The sequence below is a fragment of the Erpetoichthys calabaricus genome, chromosome 7, assembly GCF_900747795.2.
Source record: "Erpetoichthys calabaricus chromosome 7, fErpCal1.3, whole genome shotgun sequence".
Lineage (NCBI taxonomy): Eukaryota > Metazoa > Chordata > Cladistia > Polypteriformes > Polypteridae > Erpetoichthys > Erpetoichthys calabaricus.
In genome coordinates this window covers 67,535,290-67,550,438 of record NC_041400.2, presented here as the reverse complement: position 1 = coordinate 67,550,438, position 15,149 = coordinate 67,535,290, and the positions used below count along the sequence as shown (strand labels likewise).

General features: G+C 33.6%; 1 protein-coding gene across 6 annotated transcripts in view; it reads right to left on the bottom strand.

The window, feature by feature from the left end:
* ssbp2b (single stranded DNA binding protein 2b) overlaps positions 1 to 15,149 on the bottom strand; it is a 761,138-nt gene that overhangs the window by 404,613 nt on the left and 341,376 nt on the right. For all 6 annotated transcript variants that reach the window (XR_007935389.1, XM_051929625.1, XM_051929622.1 and 3 more), the window contains exon 3: positions 7,770 to 7,831. Coding sequence is in view for 5 of the 6 variants with exons in the window: in XM_051929625.1 (XP_051785585.1) it covers positions 7,770 to 7,831 (62 nt within the window). In the remaining variant the exon portion in view is untranslated. The remainder of the gene's footprint in view (positions 1 to 7,769; positions 7,832 to 15,149) is intronic.

Sequence of the window (15,149 nt, the reverse complement as noted above, 5' to 3'; positions counted from 1 at the left end):
AAATAAACAATATTCACATAGCTCTGGAAACGGACACCTTTAGTAATAGTTTTCTTTCCTTGATTGGATTGTATGGGGTTTCTCCAAATTGACAAAGAGTTCAACACACTTTCATATGAACAATTTAGATTTAATTATCGCTTTTGGTTTTGACATTCTTAATTAACAAAAAGCATCTCTCCACTTAATGAAAGCTTTTTAGATCATTAAATCGATCTGATTGTTACTTCAAATTGGTGCAATGTTAATAAAATTAATTAAACACCAACATATTTTACTAGTAAGAATTGCTTCTTTTTATTTAAGTACAAGATATAAGCATCAGTACTTTAGAAACCTAATAAATGAACAAGTAAGAGAAATGCTGCTGAATATTTTAGAAAAAAAGGACATAAAATAGAAGGTCAGCAGGCAGAAATGAGACACATGCCTAATATTTCAAATTTTAAAATATGGAGGGCTGTTACATATTTTCATTCATAAGATGTTTTCTATACAGAACATTCACATTTTACATTTTCTCATTTGGCTGATGCCTTTATTCAAGGCGACTTACATTTATGATACAATAGGTTACCTTTCTTTTGGTTTTTCAGTTGTAGCCTGGGCAGGTCAAGTGCTCACTGCTCATTGTCACACAGTGTCAGTAGCAGGATCTGAACCCACAACCTCATGGAGAATATATGAATAATGAATTTATTAAAATATATAGCATTGTACCAACTCATCCATCCACCTATAACAGACTTATCCCAAGCAGCATCGCGGTGAAGACACAGACACACAAACTGAAATACACTAGGGCCAATTTAGCAATGCCAATTTAACTAACCTTCATGTTTTTGGATGGCTGGAACATGAGGCCACAGCAAGAATATGAAAACTTCATGCAGCGAGCACCCTGTAGCCAAATTCCAATCCCCTTATTGCGAGGCACCAGTGCTACCAATGCACCACACAAACATTGTACTTTGTTAAAAATATTACAATTATTAATAACTTTCTGTGTAAGGAATCCATATTTTGTTGCTTATACTTCTATGATGTTGAGCCCTGGATAAATATTAATTTCACAAATAATAAATCTGAAATTCCACACATAATTCCACTTAAACTTTAATAGTATCATGTTACACATTTCTTTAATAATAAACTACACAGCATAAGATTTTGCCTTGAGCAATTTCTTTCCAAATCTATTAGCAATGCATTATAATATCTCTCCACTTTTACCAAACACAACAATAAATTTAAATTTAAGACAGATCAATAGATCTTGTATCCCACTTCAAAAAAAAAAAAAAAAGTCTCAGCAGTGTTAAGTGGTAAGCGAGCCCCACCCTAGTGTTTGGCATGCTTGTCTGCACACACTAGCATCCTTATTCACAGTGTGACTTTCACTGAAACCACAGTAAAGGTCAGGAGTAGAGATTAAACTTTTTAAAACAGCATTCAACACTGAAGAATACAGCCAACAACCGTTCAGTTTAATGTGTTTGGGAAAGGAGAAAGAAAACCTACATAAACACATGGAGAACATTTAAACTACACAGACAATGACTACACTCGAGAGTCCACTGAGCCAGCACTAAAGTGTTTTCAATTTCCATCATGTTAGCTATGCAGCTGATTTCCTGTTATATGTTAAAGAAAACGTGCGGTGATGCTTTGAACAGCCTCTGAACAAGCTTTATCAGCTATAAGCGTACAAGTTCTTTAAAAAAAAAACAACCATTTATAATTTTTTAGCTGCTCAGACAAACAAGTTCATAATTAAATTACTATGTATTTGTATTTATTCATTAACTTTTAAACAGCAACAGCAAAATTGTGTTCACACTGCTGTACACAATGTATACAAAAGAATAAAACATTATGCAGTAACATTTTATGAGGTACAGAAGTTTTATAATAGCAGAACAGCCCTGTGACTCTGCCCTGTTTAAGCATATAAGGAAGATGGATGGATGGATGGATGGATGGATGGATGGATGGATGGATGGATGTCAGCGCAAGCACATTAAAACTATCACCAACTGTATAGAAGGTGACATAGTTGAAAAGACTGCTGCATAAATAATATGAAGAAGATGGAATTTGCATTCAGTTTCTTGAAGAACTTACTGCCATCTACATTTATGTATTTTGTGGTGTTAATTGTGTATTGTGTGTATTGTGTCATTGATTGCCTGGAAAAGCACAATCAAATAAATGTATTACTGCTTTTATTTTCTACTAAAAACACATATCATTTTTATATTCTACAGTGTATTAACTGTAGAAAATCAATAAAAGTCTAAATAGTATAAGAAAATTCCATAATTAGAAGATTGTCACTGAGCCATGATTGGGATTCGAATGCTTGTTTTTTCTAGTATGCTCCAAATGTTCCACATACTTTTTCAAACTTTCACTGCTCCACCTGTTAGTTTTACTGCACAATAACATTACAGAAAATTCCCAAAATGGTTCAATCGCATGCAGTCTGCTGCAGTCAGTGAACTGCAAAATAATGCATTTGACTAAGGTAGGCCAGACTTTGACTATGTTTAGTCCAAAGGACTATGAACACCCAAAATAATTATTTTACCTAAAATGTGTGTATTCATGTAATTAACAGTTGCACAGTGAATGAAGTTCTGTGTTACTTTTTTTAGCTCTGTATCATTTTGTAAATGGTCTCAGTATAGCAACAGAAAAACTCTAGATAAAATTGAATTAAATATATATACAGTATAACAATATATTCATGAGAAATCATATTTTCTCACGTGATTAAACAAAATTTAAAAGTGACACAGTGGTAGATTATTAGATAAATGAGCATAACGTTGCAATGGTTAAGGATATGAAACTAAAAAATGTATAGCAATAGGGATGACTACCAAGTAAAGCATTGGATAATGTGTGCAGTTATTGGTTTGAGAGCAGAAAGACATTCAAGTAACAAAGCCATCCATGAATAATTTACCTTAAGTGAACATTGGCAAAATTCCTTCTAAAATCATACAGGGAAAATTATAAAAAAAAATAAATGTTGTATTTTTAAGTCTTATAGGTATACAACTGAAACAAAGGTAAGTAAACTTAATATTGAAGTATTTCCCTAGGTCCTAATCACAAATACCTAAAATGTTCATCATATAAAAGGCAGGATATTTTGTAATGGAAAACAGTCAGACCTTGAAGGATCTAATTTTTCATCAAAAGTATGCTCACAAATCATTGTGCATTTGTTTTCACCAGTAAACATTTTATTGTTTTGGGCAACAAATGAAAAACTAAGTTTTTGCTCAAATTGTGTTAGTCAAAAAAATCATAGGACATTAAAATAAGAGACTGTTGACGGATATCATTCCTTGTATTATTGACACTGTAATTGACGGATATCATTCCTTGTATTATTGACACTGTAACTAACGAAAGGTGAATGGTGTGGACAGTTCTACAGTTTTCAATGCTTTGTACATAAAAGGGGTATAAAGTGTTCAAGTGAGAGAACGCTGAAGCAAAACAAAAAGCCTCACTGACGTTACAAAGACACTGAGTTTCTTTCATCAAGTGCAACAATACTGCGAGACAGTGGAAATTTTTGTAAGTTTGTTTTCAATGAAGATGTCATCCCACAACTGATAATGGATTTGACTCTCATTTAATATAAAAATTACTTAAACATCAAATAGTTATAAATTAAGTGGTTAATCGCACACTTAGGAAAAAAAGGTTAACTGATCAATCACCAAATTTCTTCAAAGATCTTTGTATATCTATAAATATCAGCTGTCTCTAATAATACCCTTGGTTAGAAAGCATGAGTAAAATATAGTTTTGAATTTTGAATTTATTGCCATGTTAATGTTGTTTTTAATTTACTGCCATATTAAGTACTAAAAACCTATTTATTATTTTGGATGACCAGGGACATCATGTATGAACAGTGTACACACACAAAAATGTTGCATATGCCCGTTTCCATGCTCATATTGAGATGTATAAAAACTAAACCTGGCATAAAGCTATGCACATTTTCACGGCAGCCTCAGACTCATGCAGATACACGTTTCTAATTGGTTATGCAAACAGGTGGCACCCAGCATCAAAGCAGTACTGCTGTATCTAGGTGGTCTCTTTTTTTTTTTTTTAATGTGATTCGCATCCATGATGTGGAGTTTATCAGATACACAGAAATTAACTGCATATATTTTACAAATTTAAGGCACTTGACTGTAATCATTCTGTTACAATATAATCGTGCATGGAATGGCCAAACTATTCCCACTACCATGGATGCTTTAGTGTTGTTAGAAGACATGGCAAATGGAAGAATTAGAAGAGAGTGAGTATTTAAAGATCATACTGATTTCTTGTCCCATGATGATGACTGGTTTATAAGTCAATTTAGTTTTCCAAGAGCTATCTTCTTGGAGCTGTGTGCTGTTAGAATACTAGGATGTATACTTTATATCATTTTTATGACTAAATGTATTGAAGTATGTATATCACATTTTACAGATAAATTGTTAACTTCATTTAAATAATATATACGATTAATAATTAAACATGTGAGGGCACAGTGGCGTAGTGGAAGTGCCACTGGCATGCAGTAAGGGGATCATGTCGCAGGTTTCCCCTGCCTGGAGTTTTGCATGTTTCAGTTTCCTTCCAAAGGCATGCAGATTTGGGGATTAGGTGATGCTAAATTGACACTACTAGTGTATGTGTGAGCTTGTATTCACCCTGCAATTAACTGGTTCCCTGTCCAGGGATTGTTCCTGCCTCGCACATAATGCCTGCTGGGAAGGTTGGGAAACTGGATGGAATAATTAAACATAAATAATGAAGATTTTTAAATATTCCTTAAAATTCCTGAACACTCAGTGTTCTAAGTTTATAGTTAGTTTTACTAACTATATCCTCACAGGTGGCGCAGTGGTAGTGCTGCTGCTTTGCAGTAAGGGGATTGTGGGTTCACTTCCTGGGTCCTCCCTGTGTGGAGAGCGCTTTGAGTAGTGAGAAAAGCACTATATAAATGTAAAGAATTATTATTAAAGAATTATTACTATCACAAAGACTTTTATTGTGTGCTGATTGGTTATGTGGGGAAAGAAAACAGAAGGACAGGAACTGTGGTTTGGTATATAAAAAACGCCCTCTCAGAAGAACATCCATTAAATTCCGAGGACACCTTGCCACAGTATCTCTAAAAAGTGATTGCAAAAGCAGCTGTACGTTTATGGAAGTTGTGACAAGGCTCCAAGAGGCTAGATGTATGAATGAGTACCCCACTGGTATAGAAATAATATGTATATGTTGGCTTTGTAAGCTGTGGTTGGGGACACAGACACAGAACTCAATATCCAGAATACCCGTGATTGGCATCTTGGTTGGAGAGGTTCCTTGTGAGAATCGCCACCACAAGTGAAAATGCCATTTTCTTAAACTGCCTGTGATGACCCACAGCAAGACACCACACAAACCGTATGCAACCCTTTCCCAAGGAGTACAATTACAAATCTCAATTTTTCATGACCTAAATTCACACATTGGGTCATGTCCTGTTGTTTAAGAACCTATGACTTAGAGTAATAAAATCCACACTTCTCAAAGGAACATCCAAGAGTCACACCTATACCACAATATGTTTAAACTCTTTAGTGATCCCCATTAATAGAAGAATGGAGAGTGAAAAGTGAAAGCAGCACAAGATTTGCCATTGAAAAAGGTCTAAGCTGTGTAAGGGAAAAGAGAGGGAGAAAGTGCTTAAAACTGCATATAAACTAGGGCATAATGACCAGCACACATTATATTAGGAAATGAGATTATACATGTAACACTTAAGTTATGCTTTGTTCCATGAAAGCAGTTTAAATATAAGAAGTCTCATTCTGTAAACCAAATGTTTAGACAAGACTTTTAATGATTAACTATTTTAGGACCTTTGGATGTTATTTAATTGCACAGGGGTATTGCTAGAATGTACCTTTTATCTAAGTGCTCATTGGTGTGATGGAAATGTTTACTAGCGACTATATGTAAATGAACCTAAGTGATAACAGGAGCTGTTCTCTTAAGTCTAACCAGATTTACTATGGAGAGCTTTGATGTTCACAGAGCTTCCACCAGTTGGTATACATAAAGAATGACCATGGAATTTAACTTTAACAATGACTCAAGACTTTTTTTTTTATTTACTAAGTATTTTTGGCAACAGTTGTCTTCTCCTGTTTCCTGTTTCTTCCCACCCAGTGCTTATAATTGCAAAGAAAGTTAGTCTATACAAAAACTTCAGTTTGCTGAGGTAATTAATTATTCTTATTCTATTGAAAGTTAACTGAAACTGCTGTATATTTTGAAATTATACATTTCTATCAACAATACTCACAAAGTATATTAAACATTTACTGAAATATTTTATTTCATAGATATAGTGTAATTATCGAAGTGATTAACAGACTGGGGAAGGCACACAAAAAGTCAACAAAAACAGGCATTTTAACAGAAATGAGGATGATGTCAGAGGACTGGGGTGGCACACATACTGTGTAGTACTTAAAAAGTCAGCACAGAAAACTAATTATAGACATCCTCCAGGAAGCACAACATGCATAAGTGTCAAACAATGATAAAACTGCATTAAACAACCTTTAAATTAGGGACAATTTTAATGGCAAAAGCAGTTAACACCAAAAATCCAACTGATGAGTGAATGTAAAAGCGCAAAAGTGTCAAAATAAGATACACATTCAATCAGATCAAAATTGTAGAGAGGAGACAAAAAGGAAAGAGTTCTTCAGTTTTCAAATTGTTATCATCCACAAGTCTCTTGTTGTCCATAGTGACTAAATAAACAGCCATGTCTTTACTGCATACAATTTTAAGAATTTAATTATAGTGTTCTTTCCACTGTGCGTAAAGTACAGATTTAATGGGAAGAGAAAATACCTTCAAGGCTTAAGACTCACAAAAGAGATGGAAAGTTTAAGAAACAAGAGGCTAAGGCCTTGAAGTAACTAAAGGACAAAGTGTAATTTGGCGCCTTAAAGCGCTGCTTGAAATTGTCAAAATGACTTGGTTCAATATCCAATATAAAATTCTTTTCAGACTCATCCTGTAAGTGTACAATTTATCAATGTGAATGAATGCAAGGCAGAAGATTCAGGCACAACAAAGCTGATGTGTGGTCTTGCACGCAAAAAAGCACCAAGGCTGAGCTTATTAGACTTTAGTATTTAATGTACTTGCTAAAATAGAATGAAAAATCTGAAGTAGCTAGAAAATGGCAGAAACATAGGTAGCAGCAGAAAATAAAATAATGAGTATAGTACAGAACAAATATGTAATAAAAAAGGAAAAATAAAACCATGAATCAGAAATCATTACTGAAAATATGAATATTTTTATTTACTATATGCAATATTCTCAACACTTAAAAATACCTTACAGAAGTAGAGCAAAAAAAAATTACAATTTTAACCAAAAGAATTCAGGAGTTAGCACTGGCTATTAGTCTTTGTAAACAGAAGAAATGTCTCCAGGAAACATTAAGGTCTTTTTTGGGGTCAACATAAATAAAAATAATACACCCCCGCCATGAATACTCAAGTAGAGAAGTGTGTTAGAGATTGACACACAATGATTATTTCATTTAACTAATAACATTAACATCATTTTGATAGCCTGCATATTTATTTAAATATTGACTAGACTAGTATAAATTATTGAGATACAGTACACTGAGATAAAAAAAAAAAAAAAAAACACTATCTTACCACCACCAAGAATGGAGAAATCCAGGAGGTTCCCCTAATGTGATATTTTTCTCCCATCTTATCTAAATAGAAAAAAAGAGATTGCAAATTACAATAAAAAAGTGTAAAATGAATTAAACAAATAACATTAAAAAAACAACAAATAATCATCCCGCTTGAAAAGACTCCAGGTGCCCATTAGGTTCATTTGTTCCACAAGGTGATTTAATGTTGGAACAACCAATTCACAAATTGTGTCTAAACAGGGTAACATTAACACCAAATTAGTCACCTGCCTGCTTGTTAGCATTAAAAATAAATGTGTCACAGGAAAGCGATATATCTTCATTTAGCTGCTGTAACAAAAACAAACTGAAGAGCCACATTTCACTTCCAGCGCCACAGCAATATGAGCCAAACCCTTTCAACATGAGCTCCTGCATTCTGAAAGCTCAAATAGAACAAAATAATACATGGTTTACACCTCAACTAACAGTTTACTTTTTTAAATATCAAGATGCACAATGGTGGTGCCTGTACCTATTACACTTGACCTTTTCCTGCTAAAAGGTGACAGTTGAATAGAATATTCCCATTGGAATGATAATAAAATGGAGTGATGCAGGAATAGGTATATTGCAAATTTTATTCAAGAGTAAAGCAGCAGTTCTAGACTTTTAAAACAGAAAATACTTAAAACTAAATTCTGTGGCACATCTGGCCACTTTTTAAAAAAAGTGCTATCATATCTCAGGCTTTATTATGGACATGCATGCAGTTTTAAAACACAATTGTTAATCTATAGAAATAAAATTGTATTGTAAAAAATTGTAAAAAAAAAAAAAAAGTTGTTTGTGAACTGATTTTCATGAAAACCTGTATGTGTGTTACTGTCGCTCCAATTTAAAATACCAGCTATATAGTACATCAGGTAGAGTGGTCATAATAGAGAAGGGCAACCGAAAAACCAGTGCAGACATGGGACTACAATTCCTATCAGGCAGCTGGAGTGTGCTGAGGATAATGAGAGGACATCGTTATTATCAAGAGGAATCTCATCTAAGACCACAGGTACATTGTTTTCTTCTCAACTAATCTGGATAACAACTTTATTGTCTGGAGAGATTACAGCTTTTATCAAAGGGTACATTGTGGGCTGTGTTTAGTTATGTATAACTTCCAAAAGACAGTTTTGGCTTGTTTATTTTAATCTATACTTTTTTCTGAGAAACTTACAGATCCAAAAGGGATGTACATGTTATTAAACCCTTAAGGAGCAATGAACCTTTCTTTCAAACTACACTAAACCAAGAAATTCAAAGTACTATCGGTCATTATTTCAACCCATCAAGGAGTACCCAATAATTATGGAATCCAATCATACACAAAAAGAACACTCATAAAAGCTGAGAAATTAATAGTTATTAGAGAGATAGTATAGATGATGGATGGGACACAAGCATTTCAACAAACAAACAAACAATGACAAAAGGATCAACATTAAAAAAAAAACACTGGTTTTTTTCTTACTTTAACCCATTAAACAAATATAGTCAAGCAATATCATGTACTTTGGCTTATGGTTAAATAAAAAGGATAAAGTAAGCATTAATTCATTTTATGCAGATATAAGTAAACAGGCAATGTTTGTCAATTACAAGTAAATGTATAGCGCTACACAAATTTCAAATACACACAGGAAAATGTATTTGAGTAAAGTCCTATACATTGTTTTCAGGATTCACAACATTTTAACAAACCTTTTTTTTAAAAAAAACATTTTAAGCGACACCATGTCAGCATCATAAGCATTATCAATACCTAGTCCTATACTTCATCTACAACTTTAAAATACATCTATAAAACTAAATCTCATATAATCAGAGTAACTGATCAAAATGGCACAAACATATAACCAAACACAGGCCAAAATAAACACCAAACACATTTAATGAACTTTAGCAGGCTATTTAAATCAACTGGGCTCTACTTACTTGAAATTTTTCTTTTTTAGTGTTTTTTTTTTAATATAAATTTTAGTAACTTGAGAATCAAAAGGGAATTCATGTAAACTGTGATGCGTTTTTTCCCCATTTATTTTTATATTTCCAATAGCTTTTTGATCTCATATCATTTATCATCTTTCAAAAGTAGTTTTCTCTTCCTTTCATCCACCATACACTTTCACCCACCATAGTACATCCTAGTGACTTTGCAGTGCTGAATGAGGACCTTAAGTAACCAGAATGACTGTTCTCAGTGGACGAAGAGCTACCTATTATCAGATTAAATCTTTGTTCAATGGGTATCTTAACCCTACTATAACTTTTTATGGAAGTTGGGGCTGAGGAGGCACTTGAAGAGATCCTACAGTTCTGCATACTCCACTTGGTCACTGGGAATTCTTAAAAAATTAATAATCCCTACAAAGGTTGCTGTAAACAATTTTTTGGAAATCTTTTGAGTTTTTTGCACTACTGCCCACAAAAAACCTTTCATCCCAAGAAAGTAATGGTCACATTTGAGGACTGTGAACTTCCTAAACTCAAAAATGGACCTGCAAGAGATTCTACTTTGATACAGCACTTTACATTTCTGTCACCATAGCCTCAATAAAGAATATATAGGACTCCCCATTATCAGTTTCTTTCAAGACAGAAAAAAGCAGCACATTCTTTAACAATAACTTTCACATGTTCTTTATTTTCCGGGAGCTTTTCAGCTTTTACTTCAAAGCTTCTTCTATGTAACTGTCTATGTGTAACTGTCTCACCTAACATGAAACTTGTCAAGTAAGTCTCATTGCAGCATCTGAAATTCAGTCATTAGCTTCTCCAGCTCAAACCACACATCCATCTACTTTCCAAAACTGCTTTCCAAGTTCAAGATTACATAAAGTCAGTGCCTATCCCAGAAACACTGGACAAAATGCATACCCAGCCCTGGAAAGGGCACCAATACATTTCAAAATAAGTAGCAAAAGATGCTGAAAATAATTCATAAGAGGTATAATGGAATGTAAAAGAGGAGTTGGAGATTCTGTATACTGGCATTGAAAGAGTAATGACATAGACAAAAGCATTTTCAAAATACAAAGCATGTCTTCTACCTTGTGATGTAGCAGGGCTGCAAGATGCAAAAAGTGAAGTTCATTTGCCAAAAAATTCACTAATTAGGCATCTTTCAGGATGGTATTTCAAATTAATATTAGCTGTCATTACAATAAAATTGATCAATTGTGAAGTGCGCAAGTATTAACAGACTTTGATGGTGTACTATTTCTTATTAGTCTGTTTCTGTTTGAAGATTTTAAAACATATCTGGGAAAAATACTTCCTTCCATTTTTTGAAAAATCTTTTCCCCAGTGGAGCATTTACTCTTTTTATTTAATCATGGCTAGACCTTCTGGACTACTAGTATAAATTCCCTTAATACACATGATGATTGAATCCTAAAACCAGAATTAGACTGATTTGTATATAATTCTTTGACTATCAGAAACTTATCCACATAAACAGGCCATCTACAAGTTAGGAGGCAATGGAACATCCTGCAGTTAGTCACATCTCACTCTGAAGTGGATTTTAAAATAGAGAGTCTGTACTGAACCTTCTTCATTACAACTTTTGCACCGATGTCTTTAATACAGCACTGCAACTTCACACTCATCAGCTCCATCAGAAGATACTTGGAAACTAGCTTCCCTGTAATTATTTCTGAAAATTAAGTGAGAAAACAGCATCTAAAATGATAGGTACCTGCACTGCAGCACAGAGAGATGCAGAATGAGAACATTAAGCATGGAATCTAAGCTAGCAATTACATTACAGTTGTGCTTGTTTGTGCAATGTAATAAAATTAAACAATTTTTCAAGTTCTCCTTGTATGTTTTTTGCTGCAGATAAATGAAAGCTTGTCCAATTTGTTTTGCAAAAACTGAAATAGGAAGAAAAAGTATGATTTTGGTATTTTCTGCTCCAAAATTGAAACAGATACTGGTTTTCATTTGATCACTAACCTTTGTAGGAAGGGGTGTAAGATCACTCAGTAGTTTTACCTTAAGCAATGCTACTAATTTAATTATAACAACCAGTAAGAAACCCCGCAAGGAATGCCAAGTAAAACATAAGTTGAGTTAGGAATCTCAGTTTAACTTTCCAGCCAGAGTGCCAGAAATATGAAGTGACCTGTACAATTAATGATATTTATTAATCGGCGTCTACATTATCACTTTTACTCTCTCTGCATTGGTTTGAATTGGAAACAGACTTCACAAATAACCCAAACACACTTGTTAAAAAAATACAATTTATTTATAACATGAGGATAATAGAAGATGAATATGTATGCCTCTCTAGCTATATGAGAAAGAAATACAAAATACATAAAATTACTAAAAAACCTTTTTCTCTCCTATAGAAAAAGGCATGAACTTATGAATTCTGATCTTCAGTTCATGTGGTTAAGAGTGATAATTTTTTTAATTAGTTATTAAGCTTCTTGTGCCTGCACCACAGCTTTCATTTGCTAGCTAACTCACCATTCCGACACAGAGTGTGAGTGTGAGTGAAAGAGAGATGCTACTCTGCATTTTCTTACTGGATATAGGAAGAAAAACAGAAACTCATAATAGCCAGAACATATCCTTCATAAGGTTATTGGTTACACAGATACCAATATCATAACATATTAGCTGGGTTTGTTCTTTCTCATAATTTACTATTAGTAATTCCTGGAATCAAAGTATGTGTACTTATGGTTTGAGATATACAATGTTTGGTTCCTTTCCTAGTCGTCTTTCTCCAGACAAGTGGAAGGATATCCAACACACTTTCTTTTGTGTTTGGAACTTGTCTTCTTCATTTGCCTTGGTTGCCCTTTTATGGTTGTGGGAAGCACTGAAGCTTTTTTTTGAGGTTCCAACACACCATGTCAATTCTCTTCTGGCTAGAAAAAAAAGTCTCATCTTGATTAACTGGTGATCAACTAGTTGCCATTTTCAACAAGACAAAAACAATTCTCTGCTCAAACACTTGCTATCTTACCACACCTTATAAGCACTGAGGACTCTGCTATACAGCAAAAGTTATGGCCAGGTCGAACAGTGAGCTTGATGGAAAAAGCAATGAGTTAGGGCATTCTAAAGGCAGGAGCAGATGTTTTGCCATTGGCTTCTTGGGTGCACATAACCTCATCTTTTATGTTGACCATTGGTGCAAAGTTCTGTCCCTCAAGGTTCTCAGTCCTTGAGTTATAGTTCTTCGTTTGAGCCCGGTGTTTAACTGGCACCACAAGAAGATGCCACTGAGTAGATTGTGAAGGTGTGACTGGTTTACAAAAAGTAATATAGGCAAGAGGACCAAATGGTTGCTACATGACAAAGTCATGTCACATAGATTGCCTTCAGCTAAGAAACAGACACTCAAGCCATTGTGTGTGCTGTGTCTTCTGAAGTATGCCTTTAATGTGTGCTGCACTCCAAAGAGCAGGGGCACCAGCTTAAGAGAGAAAGAGAAGGAACTTCAGTGAAGCATGTAATGTTCCTTCAGGAAGCAAGACGGTATTTAAACCAGCATTTACAAGGCTTATTTAATCCTCATCTAGGCAAGAGAGGGAAAGAGTCCAGTGAGGCAAAACTTCCTGGCTCCAAGAGGGCAAATGGTTCCAGGAGAGAACACATGGAACCATTCAGCTCCTCAGACTGTGTAGGCAAGCTGAGAACCAGTCTTGAAGGCCTAGCCTTTTAAGGTCAATGGAAGGCTCAGGGGTGCAGAAACATAAGGGGCTGTTACTGTGAGTTCTAGTAATGTGTTCCTGCTATAGGTACAACAACACTTGTAAACTGCATTCCTTGAGAGCTATTAACACAAAACATTATTTTCTGCACATTACCTTAAAAAAAGATACCTACAATTAAATCCACATTTAAAAAAAAAAAAAAAAAACATTTGATGATTTATTTTACAAGAAGTATTGTTTTTCTTTAGTAAGACCGAAACACTGACGAATAATTTTACAATAGTACTCTTTCACAATACCATAAAATATACAGTTGTAATCATTATTCTTATGCTTTTGAAACAATGCTTACTTTTTAAAGTATTAGACCAAGATGGACTATGGTAGTATTATATGCTAATGTCTGTGCAATGTATATGTTAACAATTACTAAGAAATGGCACAATAATGAGGGTTGAATATGTAATTTGAATCACTGGTTTTGAAGAATGCTATTTTACTTGGTATGTTATTATACTTTCCTTAAAGGTGATCTTTTACAATGTATTGTTCTAAAGGGAATGAATAAAAAAAATGCATTATATATAAATTATTGAACTAATACTTTTCTTTTGACAGCATGTTGTGATAATGAATGATAAAGGCCCTACTGTAAAATATACTGTAATACTAATCCTGACTTCTTTGAATAAAATTTACTGTAATATTACTTTTGTTTTTCTACCCTGTGCCTTATTATTCATTTATTATTATTATTATTATTATTATTATTTTTATTTCTTTGTGACAAGGTAGACTATATAACTAGAATACTATTCTGGTCACCATAATACATACAGTATAAAATAAATACATGTCAGATTTGACAGGGTTTATATGCAGTTGTACATTAATATTTTGGCCTAATGCAATGTATGCCAATTCCTGTTCACAATTACTTATAATAATAGGTTGACAGCCCTGGGGTTGCTGGGAGATTGTGCTTTTAAGTTGTAATTTTAGTAAAAAAATATAGCAGGAGTAAACATAAATAAAACCTACATACAGTATATAAATGGCAAGAACAAAAGCAATAATTCAATTATAAGATGATCTGTAACAAAGAGCTTCTCAAAATTAAATCACAACAGGAAGTAGACTGCATGGCCTAAGTGTGCAAAAGAGCAAAGGAGGACAATAAGCCAGGAAAGGCTTATTGTTATGATTTTTTTTTAAATGAAAACAATTTCACTAACATTTTTCTTTGGTTTACTTTACAACATTATTATTGGGTGTATTGAATACTTTAGCATACAATTTGCTTAGTGTGTTACTGTTACTAAATGATAAAAAAGAATAAAGAAATGAAGAGATGCAGTGTTAATCATACTGCTTGCATCTAATTTCATTACACCTCAAGCATGAATTTTGCAAAGATCTGGTAATTTTGCTTTTACAAAATGAAGACCTAACTTTTTCTTTATTTTTACCATACTTATTTAAACTCAAAGAATTCACTCAAATTGAAGCAACCCCATTCAATTGTAGCAATAAAACTTTCTGCCCAAAACAGGACAGAACATCAGTGTCAGTAAGACAATTAGCCACAAATGTGTTTTATTAAAAAATTCAAATTACAAGTATTAAAAGTAAGTAATTTTAAACAGTGGGAATATGTTATT